Raw genomic sequence first — 17,013 nt, forward strand, 5'->3', positions numbered from 1 at the left:
GTAATCCTAAGAAGCCTATTGCATTTGGGGCCAAAACGTCAAGGGTCAACGTCACAGTGGCTGAAACGATAATTTTGTCAGCGCGATAACTTGAGAAATACTTTACATATGAACTTCAAATTTGGTTTGTGGATTGTTCTTGGCAATCCTAAGAAGCCTATTTCACTTGGGGCCAAAAGGTCAAGAGTCAAGGTGACAGTGGCTAAAACAAAAGAAATTTTGTCAGCGTGATAACTTGAGAAATACTTTACATGTGAACTTCAAATTTGGTTTGTGGATCGTTCTTGGTAATCCAAATAGGCCTATTGCATTGGGGGTCGAAAGGTCAAGGGTCAAGGTCACAGTGGCTAAAACAATAGAAATCTTGTATTTTTTCTAAGATCACAGGGATTAATTCATATAAACCCTACAGAAGACACTAATGCTGTCAATGAACGTTCCATGTGACCAAGGTATACATGTAAGTTGATGTTAAAAGAGTGGTGTTATGTCATGGGAACAGTCACGGTTGCAGGGCATTTGTGTTTGTAAACACACCTGACTTGTTTCCAATAGGTTTTGTACACGTTTTTCTTCAAACCATACACTTTGGCACTTTCATATGCCTGAAACTTCAGATATATAACTTCAGACTTGGGACACACTAAGACCAGCAGCCGAAGATGGTCCTTGATGATGTGTTACAGATGGAAATTGAAGTAACGTCATCATGACGTCATCACATTTCATTTGACATCACATTGAAAGAGCATTTTCTAAGGCCTATATCTACAGAACCATAGGTCTGATTGGATTGTTACCCATACCTGGATGTGTGACAGATGAAAATTCAAGTGATGGCATCATCAAATGTCATGTGACGTCCATTAAATGGGCACTTTTCTATTAAAGGCCTACCAGTATATCTACAGAACTATAATGCTTGATTTGGTTGTAACTTGATATGTACGTATAATGTGCTGTTATAGATGACATTTGTAGTGACGTCACTAATTGTTCATCATGTGCACGGAATATTTCAAATATCCGAAACAGCTTGTGTTTGTCCACAAACACATTTCTAGTTTTGTTTGTTTGTTTTTTTGCTGCGTGGCAACCCGTGGTCCGAATGTTATGTTTTGGGTATTAAAAGATGCGCAAGACTCAAGGCTAAAAAAAGTCAGAACAGCTCAGGTCGCAAAACAAATCTACAGTTTGTGTGGGAATGAGAAAATCTGGGATAAAAACTCCAAAAATTCTGCATGAGAAAAAAAACATAAGAAACAGCCCCCTCTATTGACACAGTCAGCAACCTTTTCGTACTCAATGATTCGCTCGTACCCCCACCCTGCAAACAGGTTGAAACACAAGGAGTGCTTGCCAGATGATACTTCTTTCAAGCTTCATATTACATGCATGTATTATATTTTTGTCATTATTTCTCATCCGGGTGTCAAAACCTTTCATTACAGTTTGTCCGAATTGAAATGATCAAGTTTTAAGATCGAATGTTATTAACTAAATTAAAACATAGTTAAACCGTACTCCAGATGAGAATCTCATGGTTCATCACATCTTTCAGTTTGTCTTAAAGAAAAATTGTCATAAGTGAAGTTTTTTTTAAACAGACTCCCTCTCCCCCCTTAAGTAGCAGCGACGCAGAATTTTAATAAGGGATTATGTACATGTATCAGATAAGTTGAAGCCTCTTATTACAAAACCACTCAAAAATGATACTCAAGTTCTCATACAGGTCAGGTTGGTTATATTTTTTATTACACTTTCCTATTAAAAAAAAATGACTCAAAAAATAAAGACGGCAATAACTGCAAAAACTGTTTTGGTGATTTTTTTTTATATTCCAGGTGCAATGTGGTTTAAGTAATCACCAAAAAATTTCAAATTTATTTAATATAATATTTTTGTTTCATTTATTTATTAATTTATTTTTGTGGGGGCCCGGCAAGTTTAACCTTCACAGTTTTTGTCCACACAAGAAGAATGGTATTTAGATGACATAAGTTTGTTCAATCTGTACTGAACGAAGTTACTCGTTTATTTTCAACTGACAAAACGAGCTAAGCGCCTGTTTGCATAATTGTTGTAACATGCATTGAAAGTCTCATCAAATTGAAGGACCCACTTTCTGTTTGCTAACTTTTTCAAGAAGAGAAAAATAATTTATATTCCCCTATTTGGAAGCTATGAGTGGCAACATTACAACTGCAATTTGTTTCAGCCGAAACCGTCTTACCGTTTTTATTATTTTGAATATTGTTTTAAGAACTGATTCATGTTTTGTCCATCCATTCCGTGAAAACCACCAATAAACCGCAACGGCCCACCCGCTTCCTTTTTTGAGGCTGCATCAAATTTGTATTACTTTCTTTTTTTTTAATTCAGGCAAAACATTTTTTAAAAGATGTTTCAGAAGTTTAGATGCTTTACCAGATGCTATGCGTGCACTTCTATTATTATTGAAAATATGTTACTCTGAGATTCAAAATTATTTACAAAATTAGTTCACAAAATTATACTGATCTGGGGATTAAGGGAATGTACATCGTTTGCCTTTGCTGTAATTTTCAGAAATGGATGGAATTGGGGGGTTGGAAATATATAGCAAATATAGTTACACTGACTTTTTTGAGGTTTTGGGTTCGAAAATGCTATAAAAACCAAGAAAAACCAAGAAAAACGATCATTTTCCTGTAGTCTGGTTCCCTGACTCCATATAAGAAGAATCCATTGATCTCCATATACACATATATGGAGATCAATGGAAGAATCAGAGCAGTTTACATACATTGGGGAATTGTAAGGTCAGGGAACCAGTCTAGCTGGCTCGTACCCGTTCATAAGTTTGTAATCGATTGCAAACAAGTGCGATGGTCAATTGGGGCCAGTATTTGAAAAAAAAGCCAGTTGTTTCCAACGCTGATCGGCCGATCAGCATTGGAAATTGATACAAAAATACCACTTTTCTTGAAAATGACAGTATACCAGGTGCCATGATTTTACAGGATGCTTTACACTGTCATTCACTAACAGTCCAGCAAGGTATTTCAAAATGCTTTGGTAGTTTTATTTTTTGATGTTTGCAAATGTTGTATTTTCCCTTTAATATACCAATCGATGAATATGTAGCTAATCTTAAATTGAAAACTTAATCATTTCATGTTCAACAAAATTATAACAAAGATATTTTGGCATTCCGATGAGAAATAACAAAAAAATCTAGAATATAATATGAAAGAAGTATCATCTAGCAACTAGCAAGCACTCATTGGCCGAGTTCGGGCTGGTCTTGTTCTTGACACGGGTATATCATTTTTGCACAAACCCCAACGGGAAGGTGGTGTGAGATCCTGTTCCGAGTGCAGTGTTCGTGAGTCGTGTTCCCGCCGTTCGAGCGCGAGAACAATGAAAATACTCGTGTCAAGAACAGACCGCCCGGACTCAGACAAACGTGAGAAAAGGTTTCTGACTATGTCAATAGAGGGCGCTGTTTCTTATGTTTGTTTCTCATGTAGAATTTTCGGCAATTTAATCCCTGATTTTCTCATTCTCAAACAAACTGTGGATCGGGGAACAAAGTTTTTTCGATATGGTACACCATAATCTACATGTTTGTGAAGTTTTATAAAATTTGGCGAACCAGATGTCCCACGGACTAAGTTCTGCATCATCTGTCATAAACAGTTGATGACATGCAAAAGTTATTTTTCCCTGAAATCTCAGGATAGACTCTCTTTAGTTGAGGAGGTTGGAAACATAACAAGGCATGTTCCTGCAGTTGAGGGAGTAGTCGTGTCAATAAGTGCACAGTGAATACTTAGTCAGGATTGTGTCCATCCTTTAATTTTTGGAAGATGTTCATAAGAAGACACAAAATCATTTATGTGATGCTGAAGTTGGCATAAGTAGAAAGGATGATCAGGTCTTGATCCCAAGACAAAAAAAAAAAACAACTATGGCACAACCCGACCACTGTCTGGAATTGTTCTCATAAATCTTCTTTCTTTCCTTTTTTTTCCGGACAATACTTCTCCGCGGGTTTTCTCCTAAACGGTATATGGTATGAACTTGTAAGTTTCAGCATATATCAACCCTCATCCATAGTGGTGCATATTACTCTGACGTCATGATGACGTCATCGGGTGTCAATTACACTCGATTTTAGCTGAAAAAAGTGACCAAATACTTTCACCTATAACTATAGAACAAAATAGTCATTGATGTTTGTATTCTGTAATCAGATAGACCATTAATTGATAAACATTTTTTGTCGTGTACGTGAACTCGCTTGGCCTTTACTTCCGGGTCTACCGGAAGGTCAAATCAGGTGAATTCAAAATGAAGACTTTAGCCTAAAATCAAAACAAAGCAAAATTTCTTCCAAACGGTATGATCATAAAACCTAGTGTGAACATATACCATGGTACAAAAATGTCATAAATTTTGTTACGTCATCATGACGTCATCAAGTATCAAATTACAAGCAATTTAAGGGCAAATTTTGACAAAATAGTTTGTGCTATATCTTTTGAACCAAATAGAGTATCGTGTTCATTTTTTTTGATGCTGTAGACTATGCCGTGAGAAACATTTCTTGTTCCCGGACACAAAACTGCTTGACCTTCACTTGCGGTGTTACCGGAAGTGCAATAAAAACGGCATATAACTGAAAAGCGGGAGCATCTTACTACACACATATAAATTATGAAAGTGTTAAGTGAGGAATATCAGACACAAAAAAAAACAGTGTGATGACGTCATCATTCGAAAGGGCGCCCTCTAGCGGCACATAAAATAGTGTTTTCTTTTTTAATTTGAAAACGATTGGTTCAAATTTTGCAAATCGCCCCTTGATATTCTTTGATTAGCCACAGATAATTTGGCAAGGTTCCAAATTCATGACGTCATCGGACCGGAAGTTACTTCTATGACAATTTGAAAATATTAATATAATATTTTAGATTTAATTCTATCATTTGATTCATGTCGTATATCTTTGTAGCCCATATAACGATATCCCTTACAATGTTCACGTTTTGCTTCCAAATACTGTGACGTCATCAAACCGGAAGTTAGGTGTTATGAATACATACAGTTATATTTTCCATATTTTCATACGTTATTTAACTTCTCAGCGAACATTTATCCACTCCGAACTAAATCGATATCCACTTCCCATTTTTTGAATAATGACGCCATCAAGCCAGAAATAACTTGTATGAGTACAGAGAATGTTTACTAAAATGTATCACACTGTTAAAGATGCATTTTTTGAAACAAAATAATTGATTGTACTGGAAAGGATTTACTTCGCGATCCTTTGTTCTTACATGAACATATTCATAACTCAACGTGTTTGTAACAACAAACGAGAACCTCTAGTTGTAATTAATCTTTGTTTGTTTGTTTCTTTCTTTTGTTATCGACAATATTTCTCTGTGGGTTTTCTCCTCAATAGTTTATGGTATGAACTTGTAGCTTTCAACGTATAACGATCCTCATCCCAAGTGGTGCATATTGACATGATGACATAATCGGGTGTCAAATTACAAGCGATTTTTGCTTAATAAAATGACCAACTTCTTTCACTTATATCTCTTGAACAAAAATGATCAATTGTTTTCAAACTGTGTAATTAGATATTAAAGATATAGTCCATCATTTGTAATTTGTGCATTTTGTTAGTTTGAAGCAACAAAAGTGCTCAAAATCTAAAGACAGGTACTGAATAACTAACTTGATGAAGTTTCAGCTCAGCTTCAGCTGTATAATCAGAGAAAAACAGCATTCTAGGATCTCAATTTCAAATCAAAAGTTGCTGAATCGTGTTTTGAATTGGGCCTGAATTCAGCGTCTGAGACACGTTCTCACTTAGCCAATTGCAGCTGCGCAATGTCACGCACTGATCCGACGAATTACAGCAACCGAGCGTGCGTGTGCGTCATGCCAATGCTTGCGTGCGTTTCGCCGAATATCAAAACAAACTACTAATTTAAATTTCCTACGGTGCGTCTTAAGAAGCACCGTTAGAAAAAGACCTTCTTTCGTTGATTACTTCTAAGTGATAGCTTGCCAAAAAGAATAATTTCACAGGGAGTTTGGTCCCCTTACTATCTTTCAACCAAGTATATTTTTCAACAATAATTACTCCAGTTACTTTTAGCTGCAAATGATGGACTATAGCTTTAATAGATAAACATTTTTTGTCATGTACGTGAACTCGCTTGACCTTTAATTCCAGGTCTACTATAAGGCCAAAGATTGGTGAATATAAAATACAGATAGAATCCTAAAAAATAACAAACCAAATTTCTTCCAAACAATTTTACAGGATTATGATAAAACCTAGTATGAACTTGGAACCCGGTACGAAAATGTTAACAATTTTGTGATGTCATCATGACGTCACCAGGTATTTAAAGGCGAAATTTGACAAAATAGTTTCAGCTATATCTTTTGAACCAAATAAAGTATTATGTTCACTTTTTTTGTGAGGTTGTAGCAGATGCCTTGAGCAACATTTCTTATTCCTGGGCACAAAACTGACCTTTACTTCCGGTGTTACCGGAAGTGCAGTAGAAATTGAATTTAATTTTAAAACGGAAGCATTTCACTGCAGCCAAATCATTATGGAAGTGTTAATTGAGGAATGCCCAACTTGAAAAATAAAGGGCGCCCTCTAAGCGGCATGCAAAAGAATGTGTTTTTTTTTTATTATTATTTTGAAATCAGAGGTCTTTTGTTTTTAGCAAAGTGCCCATTAATATTCTTCAGACAATAAGTTGTCTTTGTTTCAGGAGAATTCTGAAATGCCTTATTTTTTTAGTGAAAAACCCAAATGTACTTTTTGAACTCGTGGTGATATGATCTCTGCTGCAATAATATCAGTCACAGTTGTCGATGCTTTTGTCTGGGTACGGTAATTATCTAACACGAAGTGATGGTGTAATCAATCCGTAGACTTTTATCTTGTTGTATTTTGTTTATAATTGGAAGTCTGTGTGACCCGGTAAAGTGCAGCATCATTTGACGTAACAGGAAATGATGTGCCTATAATGGAAGTTTGGAACATAAAACGGATACATTGTTATTACTTAACTATTGGCAAGTTCATGGGAAAGAATATCCAGTGAAATACTGTATATAGTTTCATTCTTAATCATCCTGCATTGTTGCTGCAGGCGCATTTATGCATGTTTAATCGATCTACATACTCTCTGAAGCAGAATGCTGATGAGTATTAAATCATTCATATCATAACAGTAAATCATTCATAAAATCCAGGTGTGAAAAACATCATTGTTGGTGTTATTATATTGAGCAGATGAACTGTTGTTCATAAAACATGGACACCAACATTTCAGTTGTGACAGGGATGCAATTATTTTTTTGTGACTTGAGAAATGTATAGCTATAGTGTTTTACTTTATCACATTAAGATGCATGTCTAGAAAACTGCTGTTGAAGTTGAAAAATAAAAAGACCACAAAAAATTGTATATGTACACCATGGATTATTAACAACAGATGAAATGAATTACAACAGCTTAAAAATATTCATCACATGGTATGACAGCCTCATCTTTGAAAGTAACGGAAGGGTTGGAGGTCCAATTATGAGTTTTTACTACATTATTGGAATTCTTTCATAGGGTAATAAGGCCCCCCAAAAAAGGCTCCGGTTTCTGGTATGGAGCTTGCCCAAAAAGTGGTGTGGTTTTTTTTGTACCTGATTTTTTTGCTTCAAATGTCGGGTGATGACTGCAAATGGTGCCCGACTAAACTTAGTGCAAATATATGGGAGTCCAGAGGCCACATAAAGCTTATTCTCGACCATAACCCAATCTAAAAACACGTTAAAATTGTGCAGCAGCAGGATTCCAGTCAAACCAGTGAGTTTGGCGGTTTTGAGACATCATCTTTCATTGAAAAAAAAACTTTTTCATTTTGCCGGTGCGCGCATACCAGAAACCGGAGACTTTTTTTTTTTGGCCTAAACAATTTAAATTTGTGTATGCATGTGTATAAAATTTAAAATCTTAAATTTTTTTCATGTTTTTTCCCCAAAATCCCACTGAAACAGCAAAAGTATTGTGCTATGCCTAGAGCTTCTGCGACATTTACATGTACACAATGTACGCATAATTTTGAAACAACAGATCTGAAACTTACACAAATTTTAATCCTTAAACATTTTCAACAATTAAGATCAAACTAATAACCATCCTTAATCTATGATAATTAAGTGAAAACATGACAATAAAAATATCAACCTTTGAACATACCTCTGACAGAATAACACGGCTGTCTTGGCTAACCCTTCTGCCTTTACCCAAGTTGATCCGGGTGAGCTACTTGAACGCACCTTTAATTGAGTGCACTGCCAACAGCGCCCTCTAGCTCTGTTATCCTGGCAACATTCATAACATTTTAACTTCATTCAAGAAAAAAAATCCTGAAAATGAGAATATTTTTTTTGTATTGGACAATGCATCAACGATGAACATTTGGCAAGAACAATTTTTAAATATTTAAAGAACAATATTTCTGGCCATAATCAAATTTTCTTGATTAATTTCTTTTAAAAACAATTATATTAGGCATCTTTTAAAAATTAGAAATTGTGCTTTTGAAACAGGAAAAGTTTTCTTGTGCTAAGAAAAACCTTACACAAGAAAATCATTTTTGGCATTGCTTGAAATTGTGTTCTCACTATAGAAAAATATTCTTAAAATAAGAAAAATATTCTTGCAATTGGAATTTGACTAAAAAAAATAGAACTCACGCAAGAACAATTTTCTTATATCTAAAATTTTAGGCACATGTACCTTTCCAAAACAAAACTTGACATGTTTCTCAGAACAAGAATTATTTTGTTTACTCAAGAATATTTTTCTTGCTTAAGAAAGTCATTTTTGGCTGGGCAGAATGAATACAGAGGAATTGTTACACAAATTATTATTAATACACCATGAACAGGGACAAATTGGTTGACCTTATTATAAATAAGCATCATATAGGCAACTGGAGACTTCCAGTGAAATACAGAATTAGGTGGCATTGAGTTATCAAGTGCGTGTATTCAGTGCCAACTTGATCAGGGTAATAGAGCACTATATGACAAGGCCACCAGTGCAGTATACTTCAACGGCAGCACAGGGGACTGGTTCAGGACGAGAGTTATTCAGTGCTGTGGTCCAATGGTTACGGTGTTCGAATCGTGTGCCGTGGTACATGGGTTCGAATCCTGACCGTGGGAACATGGTGCTTGTGCTCTTGAGCAAGGCACCTTACCATTATTGCTTCGTCCTTTGGATGGGACGTAAAGCCGTAGGTCCCGTGTGTTGTGTAATGCACGTTAAAGAACCCAGTAACACTCATCGCTAAGAGAAGGGGTTTGCCCCGGTGACTACAAATTCGTATCCTTGTGGAGACACACACAATAGGGAACAAAACATTGTAAAGGTCTCCACAGGGCAATTTCTATAGATGAATAGGTCTCCACAAGGTTTTCACGAAATAGATATATGGGTTTTACTCAAAAACTAGGAATTTCCAAGGTGGGTTGATCTGTCGCAAATGGAAGAGTTTTAGAAAAGGGATATTAAGTCCAAATTTCAGCCAAGGAAACTAATTCTGGTTAAAATAAGAGCATTTTGAAACTTCACTTTCAAAATTGAACACTTTACTACACGAGAACAAAGGAATGTCTCCACAAGGATACAAATTTGAGAATGGGTGTTCCTGGCAGTGGCTGCAATGTGCGCCGCAGCACCTTGTAAACCCTTATAAGGTGCTACATAATGGGTCTCATATTTCTCATGAACTTTATTTACCTTTCCTTAATAATAGACATATCTCCAGTGCCTTGAGTACCTAATAGTTGGTAGATACGTGCGCTATATAAGACTCCGATATTATTATTATAATACAGCCAGTCCCATTTTACTCAGGTAGGATGACCATTTAAATCATCCAGAAAGTAACCAACCAAGTTATTGTAAAAAAAAACTAACTTGGTTTAGAGATGTTAATGGCACTAAAACTCCCTGTGAAATTGTCCTTCTGGCATGCTGTCATTTAAAAAAAAATAATAATAATAAAAGGCCATTCCAAAGTTTTGTCAAGTGAAGAACTTTTTGAAATTTCGATTGACAGTTACAGTTTGTAAATGGGCAATTCCGTGAATGGGTGGATTGCAATTATTAGCGAGAATTGTTGGTTCAGTATGTGACATCACATAGCTACAATGGGCTGATTGAGAATCATGTCTCAAATGCTGATTTTGGGATTGTGTCATGACTCATCTACTGTTGAATTGAGATCAAGAACCAAAATATTGTGTTTTCTCGAAATATACAGCCTTCATAGAGCTAATGTGTCATTAGGTTAGTTGTTAAACACCCCGTCTTTAGATTTTGAGCACTCTCGACGCTTCAAACGATATAAACGCACTAGTGACTAATGGTCTACTGTATTTTTCTCCCGTGAGGATTGGATTACTCGGGCATCATATTAAACGAGAGTTGCTCAGCAGAATTAAAAGATCTGGATCTGCGGTGGCGGCAACTATCTTAATGTAGGGGGATTTCCCCCAATATTGGACACTTATTGTTATAAAGACACCAAGCAGGTCACACATGGAATGCTCATGGGATGGAAACATTATCATTTGAAGTGGTTTTGGCACCTTTATAGCTCAAAATTTGTATCAAGTTAAAAAAAATTTATCTGCAAACAAGTACAATTAAATTGATGATTTGAAAATCTATTGAACTGGATGACATTTGCTATTAAGAAATGTACCAAGAAGTGAAGGGATTGGTGGGTGGCAGTTTAAACAACTAACACTCAGACAACAGATTAAAAGATGAGATTAAAACCTTCAATTATCAAGACCTTAACAATGCTGAAAGTGTTCTTAAATGATGCAACAATCAGATCTGTTCCAAATCCAAACCACAATCACTTTACAGTAATTTTGAAATGAAACAAGTTGGCATTGTGTTTTCTTCTCTTAACTGTTGAATTGGTTGTTTTTTTTCCATTTGTGTGTGTTTAGGCAGGAAGCAGTGATGGTTCCATATGCTTGTACGGCCTGACTCAAGGTAAGGGTCCATTTCACTAAACCTTGTAAGTGTATATATCTGGTGACATAAATTTCACGTACTTCGTCCATACTTAGCTACAACCAGTTTGATTTTCTACATTAATTGCTTCGATATGTCGACCAAGAAAGGGAAAGTCAACGATAAGCAGGCTAAAGACATGCCTGCTCACCTGAGAGCTTCGTCCACAGCCTCGGGATTGTCTGCCTGGTACACTTCGCCTAGGGTTGAACAAGTGCAAATAAGTCACAGGCCCCAGCCTCGCCTTGAGCTGATGTGCCATGTGCAGAAAAAATTGAAAGTGGGCTGCCTTGCTCAATTTCCGTCACCAACAAGGGAGTGTCTTCTCACCACATTTCGAAGAAAATACCGCAAGTATCCAGAGCACCACAGGCTGTACATGTGGTAGAAAATGAGCCCTGACAGACCTCACCAAGGTCAGCAGTCAGCAAGGGCCGTCTTTCTTCCCTGGTCAACAATGGAATTTCCCCTCTACAGCAAGCGATGCAAGCAGGCAGCAGTCATTCAATATGAAGGCGCCCATGGCTCCACCGTATGGGTCATTTCCGTGGTTTCAATCTGCACTGCAGGGGCCTTCTAACGCTACCCAGCAGATGTATCATCAACATTGGGGAAATCAACCCCAAGACAACTCTCACTTCCTCTGCCAGCGAGTCCGATCATTTGGGGCAGTAAATTCTGGCCCTGGTGAGAGCACGAATTTGCACTATCGGAGATTGGCAGCAATGCAGAAACTGAATTGGATTTCCTCAATCCGAGTGGATTTTGTAACTCCATGGCAAGGGATCAGTTTTTCCAGTGACGGATCTTAAGTCTTTTAAAAGACTCTCATAATCGCCTGCTCAAAGCAGTTTTGCATCTGACCAAAAGTCGATTTTGGTTACTTGCTCCCCAAGTCCTTTCATCCCACAAAGTATGAACAAATTCGATTTTTGAGCGTGGACACTTATATGAAGTATTTACACGAAACGACTCTTAAGACTCTCATAATCGCCTGCTCAAAGCAGTTTTGCCTCTGACCCATCTTTTTGATGCTTTGGCGGATTCTTCCTGCCGAGAGACAGTCGACACTCAGTATAGTTAAAGATCATGTCACCTCGGCATTGATAAGCCAGAGTCTGGCTCTGTCAAGACAACATGCCTTTGATGAGCTGCTTGACAAAAGATATTGAAAGCTTCAAATGAAGTTCACCATTGATGAGGTCATCTTTTTTTGTGGAAATTTAGTCAAGGACATAGAGGATGCAGAGAAAGGAAATAAACTGGCAAACAAAGTGACCAAGACTGCAACATCTACTGCAGGGCCATACAAGGGGAATAAGTTTTCTCATTATTCTGCTCTAAACAGAAGATTTTGGGGCAACAAATCTTTTCAAGGGTGATCATCTGGCTATGCTACCGAGCAAAAGTATGCAGCCTATAAATCTGCATCCTCAAGTCATGGTAAATTCAGATTGGAGCAAGGTTTGTTTGATCAGAAAACAAAAAAGTGGATACTACATGTATTCCTTTCAGTTTCAAGACAAGTTGTCCTGAATATTTTGTTTGCAACTGGAAACCCCTTACAAGAGACAGGTGGATACTTCAGTCAGTTGTTCATAAAATAAAATTTGTAGAAGTTCCATTTCAATTATAGCACAGAATACCTCTAACAGAAATGAATTCTTAATCTCAAGTGGAGATTGTTCAGAAGGAAGTTCAAAAGCTAGTTATTAAAGGGGCAGTCACCGTGGAAGAACCGGTGATTGGACAATTTATTTCATCTTTGTTTTCGGTCCCAAAAAAGTTGGGAGAGCTCCCCCAGTGATAAATCTTCGTTCCTTGAATAAGTTTGTTTAAATACAGTAAAGTCTGGCTAAGTGGGCACTCTCGGGACCCCAGAATTTGTGACGACTTACGCCAATGCCGACATCTGCTGTAAGTCGTCATTTTGCCGACTTATGAATGGCTTTTTGGACACATGATTCATTGCACTAATTGGCTTTGATTTACCCTGGTTTATCTCATTAATGCTTGAGTTGAATCCAGCAAATTAATCCTCGAATTGTATCATGACGTTTGATAGTGGAGACCACGTGTACAAAAAAGTAATACAGATGTACATGCACAGTAGGGAATTAAATGCGTGCGTGGTCTGCGCGCACGCATTGACTGCAGCGCTAGTGCTAGTCATTCAATAAGACGACCCCCAAAATGGACAGAGCACATGCGAACAGACGAGAGGGGGTACTGGTATTGATATGCTCACGATGCATATGCAATGTATGCAGTATGACACTCTTTTGAGACACCGGTGCATGCAGCAATCACGTGCGTGCCAAACCACTTTTCACTCGACACTTCTTGCCAACTGCAGTACAGGAAGTCGATGCCTATGCGTGATTTTTTTGAATGCCGACTTACACAAAGGATTTTGTAATGCTTTTTATGGAAAGGGGACCGAGAGTAACATGACGACTTGAGTGAAATGGCGACTTATAAAAAGCCGACTTTGAAATAAAAAATTTAATGGAAATGCGTTACGGACAATCGGGACTTTAGTCAGACGGCTGACTTGAGTGATTTAACGAGTTGTACGATGTCGATTTAGCCGGAGTTTACTGTATCAACACTTCAAGATGGAAGGAATACAATTAGTAAAACATTTACTCATACCAGGAGATTTTTTTAGGTTCCATTGATTTCAAAGATGCTTATTTTATGATTCCTATTTATCAGGGTCATCAGAAGTATCTTTGTTTCATATTTGCATGCCTCCCATTTGGGCTGTCAAGCCAGTGGCATCGCTGCTCCGAGCAAAGGGAATTCGTTGCGTGTTTTATCTAGACGATATAAACTCATACTGGGCAGGTCTGCGGAAGAGTGCACCAAAAATCTCCAGTTCACGGCAACTACACTTCAGGAACTAGAATTCAGTATGAATCAGGAAAAAAATCATAATTCCAACCTAGACAGCAAATCACATACTTCTGGTTTCACATCGCTATTGGTACATAATCTACACATCAACCACCTAGAACTGTTGTTTAGTGGACTATACCCTTGGGGCATTGCTGAACCATCGACGCAATCCGACTACAGAAAGACAACATGACAGTCATGTCATACATCAGCCACAAAGAGGGGACTCATTCTTGGGAACTGTCATCCTTTGTAGAAAAGGTCTGGACATGGTGACTGCACAGACAAATAACATTGTCATAAAGTACCTTGACCGGGATATGTTATGGATGAAAATTGAAGGGACGTGTTGATGACACCATCACATGACGTGAGACTTCACATTAAAAGTGCCTTTTTCTCTACAGACCTGTATGCCTGTTTTGGTCATAACTTGGTGTGTACCTAGATAGGGATTTTTTTTATAAGATTGGAGTGACATTATGATGACGTAATCGATTGTCACATGATGTCGCATTAAATTGGCAATTTTGAAAGTCCTATCTCCAATACACCAAGCCGCATTGGCTTTTGACTTTGCATGTACACAGACAGGGATCTGTTAGGAACATTTTAGTGATGTCATGATCAATTGTCATGGAACATCACATCAGAGGTGCCATTTTATAGGCTTGCTTATTTTAATGCCGTGTTTACAAATCCTTGTCTCATCTTCATGTAGCTTCACACAAGTCCACAAATCAAAACAACCCTGTTTGTAACATGACAAAGGCATATCTAGTCTGTATTTTATCATGTTCAATGGGATTATAAACTGTTGACTTTTTTACTCTTTCCTTACTCCCTTTCCCCTTTTCCTTTTCTTTTTCTCTCCAAGTGCCTTGTGTCATTATAATAATGATTATTATAGCTATAAATAAAGGGTATTTCAATTTAATTTTTATTTATCATGTTTGGACATCACAGAAGCACCATTATTCACTTGGAATAATTCCACCAGCAACATGCCCATTGTGTCCATGATGTGGTCACGCAGTCGGCCTTCTGTTTTCTATGTAGCTGATGTGACATCCAAAGTGTATGTGTGGGAGCTGTTGACTAGTCAGGAAGGGCCAGTGGACATTGAACACTTTACAGATGGCAGGTAATTGTAGTGTGTTTTAATTTTGTCTTAATATCCTAACTCCCAAAGGGGGTATGCAAAATCGTTAATATTTGGAGGATTCAGGACTGTTCGGGCTATCAAGGAATTATTGAAAGTTGGAGGAGTTGCACGTGCATACCCCACGTCCATCCACTTGTCCAAGATTTTGGTAGGTAATTAGTTTTAAGTAAATACCAGTGTTGTAGTCAAGTGCTTTTTTCCGAGTACCAAGTACTGCCTAGTACTTAAGTTACTGAGTACAAGTACTTGGTACTTCCGAGTACAAGTACTTGGTACTTCCGAGTACAAGTACAGGTCTCCGAGTACGAATACTTCCGAGTATGAGTACGAGTACTTGTATTACGAGTACGAGTATGAGTATTTCCTTTTCAGAATACGGCCATATGGCAAATGGTTCATTGTGCGTAACTGGCCCAGGCCCAGTCAGAACTGATATGCAGACCCACTCACGGCTAACTGTTAAATGTGTTTGTAAGGGCATGCACAGGGGAAAATCAGGAAACTTTTATTTCTCCGCAAGCCAATCAACCATTTCAAACTGAAAGTATCAATAAAATAAGGCCATGGTAAGTCAAGCTATTCGAGTACTGCTATTCCAGTAAAAGTAGCTTTGATGATCGAGCACAATTTTGACATGTTGAGTACGAGTTCTTTGCTGCCCGATTACGAGTACTTTGCTGCCCAATACGAGTACCGTCATTTTGAGTATAAATACGAGTACTCTAACACTGAGTCCAGTTGTCAATGAATTTTGTTTGGAAAAGTCTCCATTAAGATTGTGTAATGGTATGTTGATAAAAGGTTGTGAAGGGTACTATTTCAAATCCCAATTAGAGGTTGTAGGAACAACCACACGGTGTTGGGCTAACATGTTTGAGTTGATGGCAAAAAGCAAACCAAAAGTTTGCCAAAAACACTGACAGTCCAGAATGACAGATATTGTCAAAGGCAAGTGTGTAGTGAAAGTGTACCCATGTAGATCAAAAACACAAAATACTTTTTGGGGGGATAGTCTCAGCTCTCTCAGGTGATAAACGAGTACTGTTGAGTATATAAATGTTCAAAATTATATCTCTCCGGGTTGATTTTCCCGGAATTTTCAAAGGAATTAAGTCTTTTTATTTTAACTTCCGGTCTGATGACGTCATCAATTTGTTTTTGTGCACAGGTTTTGTCTGCTTAAAGGTCATCATATGTATTCATTTTGAAGCAATTACCCCAAACTTCGCCACACACATCAACTGAAAATTCATTTTTGACATTTTTTAACCTGCCGCTAGAGGGCGCTCTAACATTTTATGACATCGGTATTTTTTGTAAAGTATAACCTCGCCGGGAACCAGTGTTGTAGTACTTGTACTCGAGTACTACTTGAGTACTTTTTTTGGAGTACTCATACTCGTACTCGTACTCGAATGTCAAAGTACTTGTACTCGAAATGACGGTACTCGTACTCGGGCAGCAAAGTACTCGTACTTGACATGTCGAAATTGTACTCGTTCATCAAAGTACTCGTACTCGAATAGCAGTACTCGGAGGAAAAATGGTATAGCTTGACTTCATATACCACGGCCTTATTTTATGGATACTTTCAGTTTGAAATAGTTGATTGGCTTGAGGAGAAATCGAGTTTCCTGATATTCCTCTGTGCACATCTGGACAAGCACATTTAACAGCTAGCCATGAGTGGGTCTGTATATCGGTCTGACTGGGCCTGGGTTTGGGCCAATTACACACAATGAACCATTTGCCGTATGGTTGTATTTGGAAAAACAAGTACTCCTACTCGTACTCGTACTCAGAAGTACAGCAGGGGTGTGAT

The 17,013-nt window shown here is 37.7% G+C and overlaps 1 protein-coding gene across 1 annotated transcript in view; it reads left to right on the plus strand.

Moving 5' to 3' along the window:
- The window catches only part of LOC119722045 (cytoplasmic dynein 2 intermediate chain 1-like), a gene marked incomplete in the record, with an annotated part of 98,047 nt that extends 82,656 nt beyond the window's left edge, over positions 1-15,391 (plus strand). Inside the window, 2 exon segments of the mRNA XM_038192033.1 lie at positions 11,059-11,104; positions 14,993-15,391. Coding sequence (XP_038047961.1) covers positions 11,059-11,104; positions 14,993-15,174 — 228 coding nt within the window.
- Positions 15,392-17,013: the final 1,622 nt, after the last annotated feature.

The sequence above is a fragment of the Patiria miniata genome, unplaced genomic scaffold (assembly GCF_015706575.1).
Source record: "Patiria miniata isolate m_02_andy unplaced genomic scaffold, ASM1570657v1 HiC_scaffold_14, whole genome shotgun sequence".
Taxonomy (NCBI): Eukaryota; Metazoa; Echinodermata; class Asteroidea; order Valvatida; family Asterinidae; genus Patiria; species Patiria miniata.